The following is a 16,094-nucleotide window of genomic DNA, read 5'->3' as shown; positions in this document are numbered from 1 at the left end:
TACTGAAATTGTTTCGTAGTCATCTTTCTCTACTTCATTATGATTCTTTAGTACATCATTGATCCAGTACAAGCATCCCTTGTTTAATAATACAGTTAACATACCGCAAACATAGTTCTGAATGTACTGGATCTTTCGAATCATTGACGTCGATTCCTTGGTTTAAGGCTACTGTTAAAATACATTTAATAGGTAAGTAATATCCTGCACATTAGACATTTCATATATTTGAGCAATAGGCCAAATGTAAAATTGGTGAACTTTTGCTGCTTTCTTACGTAAACAATTCCATTTGGCGACCATTGCTATTAGGTGATTAACATCAAGTCGTAAAAAACATGCTGGCACTTTTGTATTGCAACTGTCGGGCAATAAGTCTGCTTTCATAAAACAAATTTGAAACAAAGGCCATAGTCGGATAAGAAGGGTCAATGTTCCCCCACACGGATCATGCTCATTTTTTTTGCTTTGATTGCTATCAGTGTCACTTACAATTTAGTCAAATATTAGCCCTTAATATTGAACCGTTTTGCTGTAAAAAATAAAAATAAAAATTTCGAAAATAATTCATATCTTTTGATCGGGTTAATCGATTTTGATAAAATTTTAATATGTTGTAGATATCATTGAGACACATTTGTGGAAAATTCGGGAAAGGTTTCTGATGACAGAAACATTGATATAAAAAATAAATTAATGTTCTTGATTTTTTTAGTTCCGATATCTTTCTTATACAATTACGAACAAATTTTTCTAGAATCTTGGAGTAGTTTCCTATCGAACATAATTTTTTGGAAGCAATAAAATGGGTAGGCGGTACTTTAAAAAAATAAAGTATTCCTTTTTATTTTTTTTTAAATATGATATGCTTTTGGTACGATCGCCATATATTTTATGTAGAATTTTAGGATAGTATTCTACAACAAGTAATTTTTTCGAACCAATAAAATAGGTAGGCGGAAGTTTAAAAAAATAAAATATTGTTTTTTATTTTTTAAATTTATGATATGCTCTTTGTACCATTGCCATATTTTTTGTGAACTTTTGAGACGGTATTCTACAAGTAATTTTTTCGAACCAATAAAATGGGTAGAAGGTACTTTAAAAAACAAAATATATTTTTCAAAATTATCATAGTTTTTTGGTACCATCGCCATATTTTTGTTTAGAATCTTTGAATGGAATCCTACAACAAGTAATTTTCCGGAATCGATTAAATAAATAGGTGCAGGTACTAAAAAAAATAATAAAATAAAGTAAATTGAAATAATTATAAAAGGATAAACTATAATCGTATTAAATCAAGTGTTTATTAATAAAGTACACATACACATAATTAACGAAGCGTCTTGCTTCTGGGAGCCCGGCGACTCCCTCAGTGACTGGCCTTCGGGCTGGTCCCAATCGCCGGTAGGGGAAGGCGACCCCGACTTCAGCCCGGTCGGCCGGGACCGTTAGGCGGGGGCTTGCCCTTGCCGCCGAGCCAGAGTGGGGATGGGGAGGGGGTCCGGTTCCTGAGGCGGGCAGGGATGCCGTTTCGCCGAGGGAAGCCGGAAGGCCCCCCCCTTCCTCTTCCATTGCACGCCGGTGCTCCGGCAGGAAGGAGTGGGGGGGCTCCCTTTCTCATCTCGGCCCAGCACATGGTGCTGGGTCGGATGGGGGAGAAGCCCACACTAGCGGCGTGCACACCAGGGACGTGGTCCCACGGTGCCGCCAGTGTGGAGGGTCGTCCTGGGCCGCTCGGACGTATTCCGAGATCGGGGCCAGGGCTACCTTGGGGAGAGACCCACCGGGCCGCTCGGACATCTTCCGAGACCGGGGCCGGTGGTGTCTGCCGCCGGACGCATGGGCCGGCAGCGCGTGGATAACTCCGGCGGTCGGGGATTGCATCCCTCCCGAACTCGGCCATCGGAGTAGAAGTGCCCGTCGTCGCCGGCTGAGAATACTCGCTGGGGCGGCGGGCGGCTGGTCGCCACGGCGGGCAAGGCGTTGGAGGGGGTGCGACCTCCTTCGCCCCAACCGTCCGTGGGGCCCCCCGCTTGGCAGCGCCCGCTGCGGTGCCCGGGGGTCAGAGCCCGGGAATCCCCGAAAGCCAATGGGAGTTAGTGACTTCGGCCCGCCCATTGGTCAGTAGGGGGCTGGAGTCCAGTGCCCCCGATGTTTTTTCCGGGGGCCAAAGGCATAGGGTGGCACGTACGGCGGTGAGTACGCGAGCAGGGACGCGCGGGCGTCCGCGTCTACGTCGCGGAATAGGTCGAGGCGCGCGAAACAACGGCGACGAAGAGGCTAACGCTGCCTTTGTAGACGCCAGCGAAGGCTCAGAGGAGGAAGTCGAAGATTCGGAGAAGGACGACATCCTCCTCAATAAGAGAGGGGATAGGAGAGGCCGCCCCGTTAAAACGGGCGCGTACCTCAAACAACAGCTTAGGGACGCGAAGCTTGAACTCGCACGGCTCAAGGGGGAGATCCGCGAAATCAAAGACCCTGGCATTCCGGCAAACCTTTTGGCGAAGCGGCGAGGCATGGAAGCCGAGGAGGCCGAAAGATTGAGGATGGCACCGACCGAAGAGATGCCAGGCTTAATTCTGGAAGGCATTCGGTGCATAGATAAAGCAGCCGGAAAGTCTAAGAACTTAAGCGGAAAGGTACGCGGCGAGCTGAACTTCGCTCTGGCTGTGATCTCCGCAGCCATTTGTCAGCTCATCCAGCGAGTCAGGGACCCGACGGCTGGCCCCGGGAGAGACGCTGAAATGGAGGAGCTGAGGCGTAGAGTTTCTGCCCAGGAGACAGAAATTGTTAGCTTGCGATCCTTGCGCGAGCTAAACACCCAGCTACAAATGCAGTTGCAGGAGATGCAGCTGCACATTCACAGCTGCAGCAGCAGCAGCAGCTGCAACAGCAACAAGGACAGGAGGACCTGCTCCCTCCTGCGGAGGAGAAGCGGGAGAAGCGGACGGTGGCGAAAAAGAGGCGCCTAGCCCCTGCCATCGTGAGCTCTAGCTCGGGATGAAGAAATGGAGATCGAGTCCTCCAGGGACGCGGTCATGGAGGAAATCCGGCGCGAGGATATGCCGGCGGCCATCAGGCCACCCATTAAAGGCGCATCCAAAATTATCGTTCACGCGGTTCCGTCATCGGCGGAAGCGCCGTCGAACAGTGCGCAGCCACAGTCACAGCCGCCGACAAAAGTGATCCAAACGGAGGAGAAGAAGTTGGAAGACCGTCTTCCTTTCTTTGACGAGCAAGATCGAAACGCTGTTTGAGGGACTGGCTAAGAGGATCGGCCAGCCCAGCGAGCCTCCGTCGATGAAAACCCCGGCGCGGCCGGGTGCGGAGAAGTCAGCACCCGCACAAACCGCCTCTGGGAGGTCCGTCGCGGAAAAGAAAGGAGGGAAAGACGCAGCGCCAAAAGCCCCCTCGGCGAAAAACAAGGGCGCTGTGCCTGCATATTCAAAAGAAGACCGGAGCGCGGGCAAAAGGGCTCAACCTGCCCTGCCCCCCACGCCTCCGGCAGCCCCTGGCCCCGCGGAAGTCCAAACATGGGCGACCGTGGTGAGAAAGGGGAGGAAAGGAGGCGCCAGCAAACCGGGAGGTACCACGGCAAAGCCGGCTCTCACGCCCGGTTCGAAAAGCGCCTTGGCCGGATTTGTTCCCACACCCAAGGGGGCAGGTACTGGGACCACGGCCAAGGGCAAGAAAGGAGGAGCTGGCGCTGCCGCCCAGCAACCTCCCAAAACGAAGAAGAGGAGGGTACCGCGTACGGCTGCCGTGACACTCTCGTGCCCAGAGGGGGAGTACGCCGAGCATATGCGGACGGCACGTTCGGCGATAAAGCTTTCGGAGCTTGGAATAGACCGAGCTCCGAACGTTAGGCGAACGGCGACCAATGCCTTTAATTTGGAAATCGCCGGCCCCAACTGCGCCGAAAAAGCAGACGCCTTGGCCGCAAAAATACGGGAGGCCCTGGCTGGCAAGGAAGGTGTGAGGATATTACATCCAGTAATGCAGGCCGAAATGCGGCTAAGCGGAATGGACGATTCGATCCAAGAGGACAATATTAAGGCGGCCCTGGCGGAAAAAGGGGGAATATCCCCCCAGGATGTCCAGGTCGGCCCGCTGAGGCGGGCTCCTAACGGGCTAAACACTGCATTTGTTAGGTGCCCCCTCAGTGCGGCGAACAAGCTCTCGAAAGAGAGTCGTGTGAACATAGGGTGGGCGCGGGCCAAACTTGAGGTCCTAGAAAAGCGCCCCCTTATGTGTTACAAATGTGTGGAAAGGGGCCATACGCGGGTAACGTGCCCGAACGAAGCGGACCGCACCGGTAGTTGCTACCGGTGCGGTACCGTCGGGCACCAGGCCCGAGAATGTGCAGCCCCGCTGAGGTGCATTGTCTGCGCCGAGGCGGGACGACCCAGCCAGCACCGGGTGGGCAGCAAAGCCTGCCCGGGTGCTGGCAAGAGGAAGGGGGGCGCGCCGCCCAAGAAAAACAACGGCGCCGCGCCGCCCAAAGAGGGCAAAGCCGCACCAGCCCCCAAGAAGCCGGCAGCAAAAGCGGCGGCAAAGGGAGCAGCGCGACGACTAGTGGTGTCCCCCTCGCCAAACCCAAGATAACGGGGAACACCGGGTTGGCAGGCCACAAGGTCACGCTCGTGATACCGGCCAATGAGAAGGACAAAATGAATTGGGCCGAGGGCGATGACTCCACGAGGTGGGTGGATCATCCCCCCGCAGAGGCCCAGGGGTCAGTCGAGCCCAAGGCGGATGAGATCTCCCCCACGGAGACCGCTACAATGGAGGTAGAGGGGGAGGACCTCATACCGAGCTCTCAGTAATGCCTCTAAGACTGATTCAGGCAAACCTCAACCACGCCCGCGCTGCCCAGGATTTATTCCTGCAGACAATGGCGGAGCGCGGGTGTAGTCTGGGTGTGGTGGCGGAGCCGTATCGGGTCCCGGAAGGCCACCGCTACTGGGCTGTGGATACAACGGCAGCTCCGCTGCCATATACTGGAGAGACCTGCCGCAGTCCCCCCCGTGCTCGCGCACCGAGAGCGGGCGGGGATTTGTGGCGGTCAAGTAGGGTCTAGTCTCCGTCGTGGGAGTATACACCCCTCCGAGCTGGAACCTGGCCGACTTTGAGGTGGTGCTGCACGACCTAGACGCGTGCGTGCGCAGGCACCTCCTCAAAACACAAGGCCGGGTTATCGTGGCGGGGGATGTCAATGCAAAAAATTCCCTATGGGGTTCCCCCGCCACGAACCGGAGGGGTCGAACCTTGGAGGGGTGGGCGTCGGGCCTGGGCCTGCACCTAGTCAACGCAGGCCGAGAGAGCACGTGCGTGCGCCGGCAGGGGACGTCGATAGTCGATCTGACATGGGCGAGTCCTCCTGCTGCGCGCGCGATACGCTACTGGGGGGTGGCGACAGACAGAGAGTCTCTGTCCGACCACCGTCATATCGACATGGTGGTCGATGCCGCCTCTCAGGACGTGCTGGCCCGGCGCCGAGCTGCAGAGCTCTCACGGCGGAGATGGGCAATAAAGAAGATAGATCCAGACCGCCTGCGGGCGGCGATTCTCTGCCTCACGTGGGGCGAGGATGAGGAGGAACGCGGCGACGCGGGGGGGGGGGGGCACCGACATAGATGCGGAGGTAGAGCATCTGCGGGGGCTCATGTCACAGGCCTGTGACATGGCGATGCCCCGCATCAAGCGGCTTCCCCCTAGGCGCGCCGCGTATTGGTGGACGGACGACATCGCCGAGCTTCGGCGGTCGTCCGTCCACAGCATGCGGGAATGTCTTCGTGCCAGAGCCGGTCAGGGAGACCGGGATGTGGAGCAGACTGGGGAAGCCTGGCGTGCTGCCCGCCAGGCCCTCTCTAATGCGATCAGAGCGGCCAAGGAGAGGGCCTGGGAAGAGCTGCTACAGACGCTGAACAAAGATCCGTGGAGGCGTCCTTACAAGATGGTCCTTAATAAGTTGAGGCCATGGACGCCCCCGTTAACGGAGACCCTGGACCCTCAATTTGTCGGCAGAGTAGTAGAGGTGCTGTTCCCTGCCGACAGGGGCGGAGCCGTCCTCTTCCCTGAGGTAACAGACTCGGGGTGGAACGACGAGCTGGGGGTTACGGGGGATGAGCTGGAGCGAGCTCTCCGCCGGGTCAGGAGAGGCAAAGCTCCTGGCCCGGACGATATCCCAGGCAAGGCTTGGACCTTGGCCGCTGGGGGACTGACCGGCCGGTTGATCCGAGTGTTCAACGAGTGTCTCAGGGTCGGTCGGTTCACCGCACGCTGGAAGGAGGCCAGTCTAGTCCTCCTGCCAAAAGTAGGTAAGCCCGCGGATTCCCCGTCCGCGTATCGGCCGATCTGCCTGCTGGACGAGGCCGGCAAAATATTTGAGAGGATTATTGCCGAGCGCCTCGTCCAACACCTGTCCCGGTGTGAGGGTGGGGGCCCCTCTGACGACCAATTTGGCTTCCGTGCGGGAAGGTCGACGATTGACGCGATGCTTCGCGTCATCTCTCGCACGGGGGCCGTGACGGGCGGGGGTGGGGTAGCGTTGGGGATGTCATTCGACGTCTCCAACGCATTTAACTCTCTCCCTTGGCCTTCATAGGAAAGACCCTGTTAAGGTTCGGCGTGCCCGCCTATCTTATCCGGGTAATCGCCGACTACTTCCGGGACAGGGGCTTGATGTTCATCGACCAGGACGGGGTTGAAAGGATCAGGATCGTAGAATGCGGGGTCCCGCAGGGGTCCGTATTGGGACCCCTGCTTTGGATTATAGCATACGACCTGGTCCTGCGGGCTGCTCTCCCCGCCGGGTGTTGGCTCTCAGGCTATGCAGACGATGTATACCTGGGAGTCGACGGGGAGACGTGGCAGGAGGTGGCCAGACTGGCCAATGTGGCGGCAGCAACAGTGGTGCGCTTAATTCGTGAGATGGGCCTCAAGGTGGCCCCGCAGAAAACTCAGGCAACATGGTTTTATAACCGTGCTCTGCGGAGTCCACCGCCTGAGGGGCTCATCATTGCGGTAGAGGGAGTCCGCGTCCCAACCACTCCCCAGCTAAAATATCTGGGGGTGTGGTTGCATGAGTCGGGGAGTTTCGGCGAACACATCGCCCGCACAGTCCCCAGGGCCAAGGGCATGGCTAACAGCTTAGCCAGGCTTCTGCCCAACCTTGGGGGCGCCGGCGGGCGTGTTCGCCGCCTCTTCGCGGCGGTGGTCCACTCTGTACTGCTGTACGGAGCGCCTGTCTGGGCTGAGGAAGCGTCAGCCGACGCCAGCCTAGGCAGGCAGTTGAAGGCCGCCCAACGTATAATCGCAAACCGGGCGGCCAGAGCGTACAGGACCGCGTCGCACGTGGCGGCGACGGTCCTCGCCGGCATCCCCCCGATAAATCTCCTAGCCAAGGCGCAGGCTAGAATTTATCGGGAGGTAAAGGAGATCGAAGCCGGGGGGGGGGGGCACAGTCGTGCCTAAGGCGAGGGCCAAGCTGAAGCTCCAGGCCAGAGAGACCCTCTCCGTGAGTAGAGTCAAAGACTCACGGATTTCCGACTCTCGGGGAGGAGGGTCCGCGAGGCCATCCAGCCATTCCTGCGGAAATGGCTGGAGAGAAAAGGACTGACGTTCCATGCGACGCAGGTGTTCACGGGGCACGGTTGCTTCGGGGAATACCTGTGCCGCATTGGAAAGGAGCGCACCACGTGCTGTTACCACTGCCCGGGGGAGGCAGACACGGCGCAGCACACGCTGGAGCACTGCCCAGCGTGGGAGGAGCTGCGCCGTGTCCTCCGGGCAGAGATCGGGCAAGACCTCTCCCTTCCGGCCATCGTCGAGGCGGTGGTCGGAGTCAGGGGGGAGGTCAAATGGAACGCCTTTGCCTCCTTTTGTGGCAAAGTAATGTCACAAAAGGAGGCGGCGGAACGTATCAGGAGGGGGGAAATAGCCCCTCCTCCTGACAGAGAGGAGAACGATGGGGGGCAACCCCCGCCGCCGCTACCCCGGCGCCGGCGCGTCTTGCGGTGGGCCCTCCCCCCGCGCGACAACAGCCCCAGGAGGGGCGAACGAGCAGTGCGACGAGGGGTCGTCGCCCGTACCGGCGGGTCGTCGGCGCGTGCTGCACCGCCGTCCCCGCCGCCGCGGCGCCCCTGCATCAGCAGCCCCGGTTGGGGTGCTGAGCGACAGCAGCGAGGGATCACTGCCGCCGCCGTCACGCGGCGGCACGCCCGCTGCGGCTCCAACCGGGGCAGTAACGTGACAGTAGAGAGGGGGATGGGAGTCCGCCGGCGGAAGCACGGGTGCACCTGCGACAGGACTGGGCTGTACGCCGTCAAAAAATTTTGCTGTGGGCTTTTAAAGGCCCGCTCTCCGTCCGGTGGCTATCCCGCCCCCCTCCCGTCGGCCTTGCCCTCAGTACATGCAATAAAAAGGATCCATTCCTATTGCATGTATTGAACCAACCTGCTCTTCATATTTAGCAACACGTAAGTTAATAACTGGATTCGTACTTTCTAAGCCAAGGCGTATGTCTACTTCTTGTTGCTTCGCTTTGCGTAGAACGTGTTCATATGGTATAGTTGCCGTTATTTTATCACCAAATTTCATTAGCAATTTTGCTTGTTTAGCTCACCAAACCGATGCAGGTTTATTAGCATTGACGAGGTAAGCAGCAACTTTCTGATGTAAGTATCTCACCAGAGATCTTTTTCGTTTGTGGGGTAACTTTTGTATCAAAGTCTGTTACCAAAAATTCAGGGTGGAGTTCCGAAAACGGCGCACCTCCGATTTCGATGAAACTTTGTGAAAAGCTTCGTTTTGGATTAAAATGAAAGCCCTTAAAAGGAATTTTGGCGACTCCTATAATAAAGCCATTTTTTAAGATAAAATGATGAAAAATATAGGAAGATCTTTCCACGCATACACTTTTCATGCGAACCGAGGTTCACCCCTACCCCCCTGGTTGCGGGGGAGTGGCGGTAGCCCCTTTTATTTCAAAAAATGGCTTTATCATAGGAGTCGCCAAAATTCCTTTTAAGGGCTTTTATTTTAACCCAAAACAAAGCTTTTCACAAAGTTTCATCGAAATCGGAGGTGCACCGTTTTCGGAACTTTATCCAAAATTCAAAAACACAATCCCTATGTACAACAGGTTTCGAGAACAATTTACCATCTATTACAGCACCGCGCTCGTTACAATATCCTTTAATGTAGGTACACATAGCATTGTGTAGATAAACGTTTATAAACTCTATCACTTTTAAACGTCATAACACACGGAATATTAGTTTGAGAATAAATTTTTTTGCTATAATATGTGACCATACACGTCTTTTTAGCGTCACGTATTGTTTATCGCTGTAAACAAGGGATTCAGGTTTCCTTGCTTCCCATTTCTCAGTGGAACGGTAAATATTTACCCTTACAAACCCTCCTTCAATGACTTTCTCCTTCACATATATTGTAGAGAGCACTCTCCTGAGTGACCTTCAGAAGGTTTTAGCCGTTATTTATTAAAAAGTTATGAACAAATATAATTGAGAAATATAACAGTTTGTGTCAATACTAAGGGAAGTAATTTGCTAATATGTGTGTATAGACAGTACACATGTAGGCGGGGGAGGGGCGGCAACCCCTCCCTCGTAGGCAGGGGTGGGTGGGTATGGACCTCGATTCGCGTGGAAAAGTGAAAACCCGAACCGTACAATGATAGACCTTGTTTTGCTCTATAAGCAGGGGTGGGGCGGGGTGGGGTGGATCTCGCTTCGCGAGATGGTTCTCTCGACAGATTGGATGGTTCTCTGGACAGCATTGTACTTTCCATGCAAAGCGAGATCCACCCCACCCCACCTCACCCCTGCTTATAAGGCAAAACGAGGTCTATCATTGTACGGTTGGGGTTTTGAACTTTGTACGCGAACCAAACTCTACCCCCTTGCTTATATATGTACTGTTTATACATATATCAGCAAATTACTTCTTTTAACACTGACACAAACTTGTATATTTCTCAACCTTTTTATTCATAACTTTTAAATAAACAATGACCAACGATTAAGTTATAAGGAAAAGTTACTGAGGGTCATGTCCTTGACAACATATGTCAAGATCATTGGAGGTGCCTCCTCTTATCTTCATTTTTATCTTTTTCTATGCTAACTATTCTCTGCTTTAACAAAAAGACTTTTCAATATATTAACGATTCACTGGTTTAAATGACTTTCCTTCATTCATACATGTACTATTTCCACATACTTATCAGTCGTTTATGCCTTTTATAATATTTAAAATAACTGCTATATTTTTCCAACTTTTTTATTAATAATTTTTAAATAAAAACCGAGCGAAGGCTAAAACCTTCTGAAGGTAACTCAGGAGGGTGTCCTCTGTAATATATGTGAAGGAGAAGGTCATTGAGGGGTGTTCATAAGGGTAAATATTTACCGTATTTTTTAAATATAATGCAATTAATTAATTAACTTTGTATCAGTAAAAAATTAAAATGTAAACTCAGTAGATTATGTTATTATCAACATACCGAAAGTCTTCGTTCGTTGGCACTGTGTATATCCTCATCTTCGTAATTTATGATAAATTTGCTATTGTCCCATTCATCTTGTATCTAATTAAAGTTTCAAATTCTTTATTTTAATTATAATACATAGCTATTTAATATAATAACTATTCTTTGTTACATGGTAACAAAAAAATGTTGTGTTAATCTGTAATACGATAAAGTCAAATCTTTGGCAGTATAAATTTAAAAAAATAATACCTCTTTAAAAGCCACATTTATAAGTTGCATCTCTTCCTGTGAGAGAAGATTTATCTTGCAAAGAGCACGCGCATAAGCTACGCTTCCCTGAAAATAATTACAGATAAACCTTATTAGCATCATTTATGAGATAATATCCTGTTCAGATAAATTCCTGATTTATCTACATTTCTATTTATCATAAAATGTCAATTATATATTTTTATTGTAAGCATTATGATAAGGATAATAAAGAATAATATTTTATGTATGAGGAATATATAAATAACACATAAATAAACTCTTACAAAAAACTTTTCTAAAAAAAGATAAAAGACGTCAAGTAAAATATATTGCAAAAATGATAAAAATAACCAAAACAGTAATTGAAAAATTTAATTAAACAAAGAATTAGAAATGAAAAGATTCTAACATCTGCTAACAATTAACTAGTATTAATTAATAGAGAAAGAAAAGAGAAAAAGATAGAGTATATCAGTATAAAGATAGAATATACCAGTGTAAAGAGGAGAGACATTAGCACTGACATTATACAAGATGTTTCAAGACATTTTTTATAAACTAAAGAAGCATGTTTACAAGATTTATAATTGAAGTAAAAATGTCCTATAAAACATAGGTCCAATTCGGAACGATTATCCATTTACAATAATATTACAATTTTTTGGAACATTTTTTTTATTAATCCTTTCAGTGCGGAGCGACCGGGACGCAAACAGCCCTCCAGTGGCCGAAGCGTCGATCTGCCGATATACGCGATTCGGCCGAGAAAGCTAGGCACTTGACGTTCAACGCGCCTTCAATTATTATATATAACAAAAACATTTAAAAAATTTATCAACAGAAACATTTTAAGTTAATATTTCAAGTTGCTCGGCAGTGAGCAGCATGTAAACAGTGACTATAGTTACTGCTCGGCCGTAGCGAGCAGTATAATGGACAGCGACTATAGTCACTCTCCGTACCGAAAGGGTTAAGATAGAAAATATGAAAGAAAACATAAAAATCACATAAACTGTTCAAATTGACGTCTTTCGGCATTAATACACAGCATTAATGCAGTGCATCTAAAATGGATTGAATAGTTCATCTCCGTTTCCAATTCAAAATAATTGTACATCAACAAACGTTATTCATCTTGCTGGCCACTGAAATCTCACTCTTAGATTTTTATTTGTGAGGCTATATGAAAAGTTTAGTACACGTAAAAAAGATTAATACTGATCGAGTTGAATTAATACAGCGTCCCAGCAAACATTTTGGTTACGCCGTAAATCTTTCGTCATTTGTTGGGACAGATTTGATCAGTGTTTGATGTAAATCTGTCGACATGTTTGGCGACAGACCTGCTCTTTGTATGACGTAAATCTTTCGTCATTACAATGCTCTGTCAAATACTTTCATCTTGCCAACATATTGCTAACAAGTAAGGTCATTTTCAAATTAAAAGAATATACAAATGTCGGATCATCGCATCTAATAGATGGCATCCGATAGAATCTGTTTCTCGTAAGAAAAATACGATGAACAATGGTATAAGAACAATATATAAATCACGAAACTGCACAACTTGTATCAGTTGTATCGTAAAGTTTACTTTTATAATAGTGTGGCACACTTTTTGAATTGATGATAACGTTAATATAACCTTATTTTAGTTAATAGTTTTTGAAGACTGATAATAATTAAATAAACACAAAGGTCTATATTCTCAACTCTCTTTTATTGATAAAAGCGCGCTTTTATTTCTGAAATGCTACAGTATATGTAACGTTTGAGGAACCGTTTGTTCCGTTTACTCTTCAATTTAATTGTTCAACTTGATAGCAACTTGCCGGCAAAATTGCGGACATTTTCTGGTCTACGTTTGGTGCCAATCGACTGCCGCTTTGCAGTAAACAGATCTGTCCTGAGTTTGTTGTCAATCTGTTATCATATTGCCATTGTCAGATTTATTCTGGTGTTGTCGTCAATTTGACTGCGGAATATGATCTTCAGATTTGATTCACATTTGAAACCAACTAAGGACACAGTAGGACCTGGCTTTGGCATTATCGTTCCGGTGGCATTTGTTTCCCTTTTATCAACATCCCACAACCACAATGTTTGCTAGGGGCGAGCCTGTGACACATTTGGCTTTAATTGTGTTAAAATAAACTGTTATTATATTGTTGGCGAATTACGAATGTACTTTCGGCTTAATATTTTTCTCTGCGAATCAGTTGTAAGTAATACCTCCGATATTGCACACAGGTCAGAGATGGCAAACTGCATTAGTACACTTTATGTTTTTTTTTTATACAGAAGCTTGAACTCTTAAGGCTTCTGGGCGCTTCCGACATCTTGTGAGATTGTGACGTCAGAGGCGAGAAATGACACGTTGAGAATTCGTGCGTGCCATTTCCAAATAAAAAGATATTTGCATAAAATAACACTTCAGATTACTTCAGCACACTTCGAAAATACTTCGAGGTTAGGTTAGGTCTATCTCTTTCCCTTGACAGTTAATAAACAGTCGTAAAATGAATGTAATACGAAAGCTAGTCATGCGCCTGCGCATAAACCTGCATCGCATTACATTCATTTTACGGCTGTGTGGCGACCGAATTATCGTAGCGCCACGGAACACCACGCCGCGAAGTTACGCGTCTGGCAAGCCGCCGCTGGGGCACACGGTACGGGCGAGCTGCCGCGCGCGATAGCGAGTTCGCCGCGCCGCCCGCCGCTACGCGGCTAACGCCCGATCCAGTTGCTCGTAATTAAGTTCACGCTGGGGAGCTATAAGGAGACCACCCACGGCGCGAACTTCAGAACCTTCTCTCGATTCGAGACGTCTTTTTGACCTCACAGGCTATCAATCGAGATCAAAGGCAGAAACAGTTCCTACGGAACTAAATCAGAGCGAGTTCCTTGAGGGCCTTTGCTTAACGGGGTGAGCTCCGGGCTTTCGGCTCCAAACTTAACCAACACTCGGCAAGCTGCCGCGGAAGAAGAAGCAGAGTGGCTATCCCGGCCACAGTCAACCGCCTGCTCCAAGGGTCCGGCCTTTCCTCGAGCCAGTGAAGACTACGCCGGAGACGCCTCAGCCACCTCTCATCGTCGTGAGAGTGGAATCCTTCCGAGAGTGGAAGCTAATTCCTCTCGATCTATCGGCCTGCCGGAGACACGTTCGTGGAATGTGATTTCTGCCCAGTGCTCTGAATGTCAACGTGAAGAAATTCAAGCAAGCGCGGGTAAACGGCGGGAGTAACTATGACTCTCTTAAGGTAGCCAAATGCCTCGTCATCTAATTAGTGACGCGCATGAATGGATTAACGAGATTCCCACTGTCCCTATCTACTTAGCCCTGGCCTTAGCCGTCGTAGGCCAACGGAGTTAAGGCGATACGCGAGTTCCCTCGGCTCGCGGGCCTTCGGGCCGCTACCGGCTTTTCCGGAGAGGGTGTGGGGGTTTTGGGGTGTGTGAGTGTGTGCGTGTGTGCGTGTCCATGTTTGTGATCGTCGGGTGATAGAGGTGCGGTCGGGTGTCGATGGATATTTCTCGAAGACTAACCAAGCGGGGAGTAGTAGACCCGCGACCGTAGGACGCGGATATGTTAGTACCTGACCTCTGCGGCGTAATAAATGGTAAGTTCTGGCCTAGGCCAGTAAAGTCCATGTGAAACCGCATGTTTAATGTGGGAAAACCGCTGTCCGTGTCTGGGCGGAGCCTATTCGGGAGTTGAAGTCGGCCACCCGGGCGCATGTGTGGAGGATTAGCTGATCACTATTTCCTCATATCCTGCTAGTGGGAAGATACACTGGCGACGTCTAGCCCGAACTTTGGGTGAACGGTGTCGAGGGGCATACGTGCTCATTCAGTAGGGGTGACGTTAAACCTTTAGCATCAAAATACATAACCTTTTTATAGAGTCACGTCTGCATGGATAGGGGTGATCGCCCGACAAACTGCTTCTCAGCTTCCATGCAGTTTAACTAGGGTTGTTACTCGGCGGGGATAGATGCCCATACGAGTATGGGCTGCCATGATGGCCGAACCGTCGTAACAATTACAGTACGTTAATATGAAGAACGCTAAAACCCCAAACCCGGACAAACGCAACGATGACAAAAAGGCTAAACACGAAACGGATAATGCTAACATGGATATGGACAAGGGTGACGGACAAAGGACCGCGACTAAGACAGTGACGGGTGGGGACAAAAGCGATGGTCAAAAGACTGTTACTAAGACGGTAACGGTAGCGCTGACCAAGCTCAAACATAAGAGCTCGGAGAAGGGTTCGGAGAAGCCTATCACGCAGGAAGGCTTAAAGAAATGGGCTACTAAGCAAACCCTAGACGATAAGACGGACGACGACGGCTCGATTGGCGACGATTCGACTCGTCCGTTCGAGCGAAGTATGAAGCTGGTTAGGAGCCCACCATCCCAGGTTTCGAGGGATATACAAAGTGAGTCGAGCGGGGCAGTGGGAGGGGGTACGGCCCCGGGGACTGACCTGCTGCGGACGACCTCGGACCAGATTTTGTCGGGTCATGAAAACGAGATCGGTGCGAGTAGCGAGTCAGGCGGGGACGATGTATTTGAGGATGGCGATGCGACGACTCGAGAGGGGTCGGCCGCTACTGCGATGCATAACGTCAGATTGAAACTGGACGGTATCCTTTCCGACCCGAATGCCAAATTTACAAAGATGGCGGGGCAGAAAATAGCGGCGCTATTTAGCGAAGTGAGCGAACTAATTATGCAACTAGGCTGCGAGAATGCGTTTCTGAAGGGTCGCTTGGCCGAAAGGGCGGAGACGAACCGCCCACCACCGGTTTCGTTCGCGGAGGTTGTGCGGAAGCACACGGAACCTCGTCGTGAGGCTACGCACGTGGGGGCCCCCGCGGCGTCGGAAGCGAAGGGCAGAAACGGACCGCGTGATAGGGACTGCTCAGTCATTATAGCGAGCAACGCCGATAAAGGGAGATCGGTGGAGGAGGTCAAGAAGACGCTGCTGGGAGTTATAGACCCGGTGGCGTCTAATATCAGAATTAGGAGCGTTAGGAAAGCCAGGGATGGCAGAGTCATACTACAGGCGCATTCCAGAATCGATGCGCAGAAAATAATCGCCAATCAGGCGATTAAGGAGAATGGGCTCACGGCGGCCTTGCCTGTGGCCAGGAGGCCGCGTTTGATATTATATGATGTGCCCAAAGACATGGAAGTCGATGGTGTCAGGGGCGCTATTAGTAGGCAAAATCCCGAACTTCTGGATGGGATAGAGATGAGGACATACGCGGAGGAGTGCGTGTTCCGCTTTAAAATGGGTAAGGGG

At 50.2% G+C, this 16,094-nt stretch overlaps 1 protein-coding gene across 1 annotated transcript in view; it reads right to left on the bottom strand.

The window, feature by feature from the left end:
• The window catches only part of LOC139782981 (argininosuccinate lyase-like), a 94,008-nt gene that overhangs the window by 19,636 nt on the left and 58,278 nt on the right, over positions 1-16,094 (bottom strand). Inside the window, exons 3-4 of the mRNA XM_071722078.1 lie at positions 10,775-10,861; positions 10,538-10,621 (exon numbers count right to left, since the gene is read on the bottom strand). Coding sequence (XP_071578179.1) covers positions 10,538-10,621; positions 10,775-10,861 — 171 coding nt within the window. The remainder of the gene's footprint in view (positions 1-10,537; positions 10,622-10,774; positions 10,862-16,094) is intronic.

Source organism: Temnothorax nylanderi, unplaced genomic scaffold (assembly GCF_030848795.1).
Source record: "Temnothorax nylanderi isolate EJ_2023f unplaced genomic scaffold, tnyl_v1.0 TNYL_tig0458_pilon, whole genome shotgun sequence".
NCBI classification, from domain to species: Eukaryota; Metazoa; Arthropoda; class Insecta; order Hymenoptera; family Formicidae; genus Temnothorax; species Temnothorax nylanderi.
Note: the sequence above shows the minus strand (reverse complement) of the source record. Positions and strands in the feature narration are given on the sequence as shown.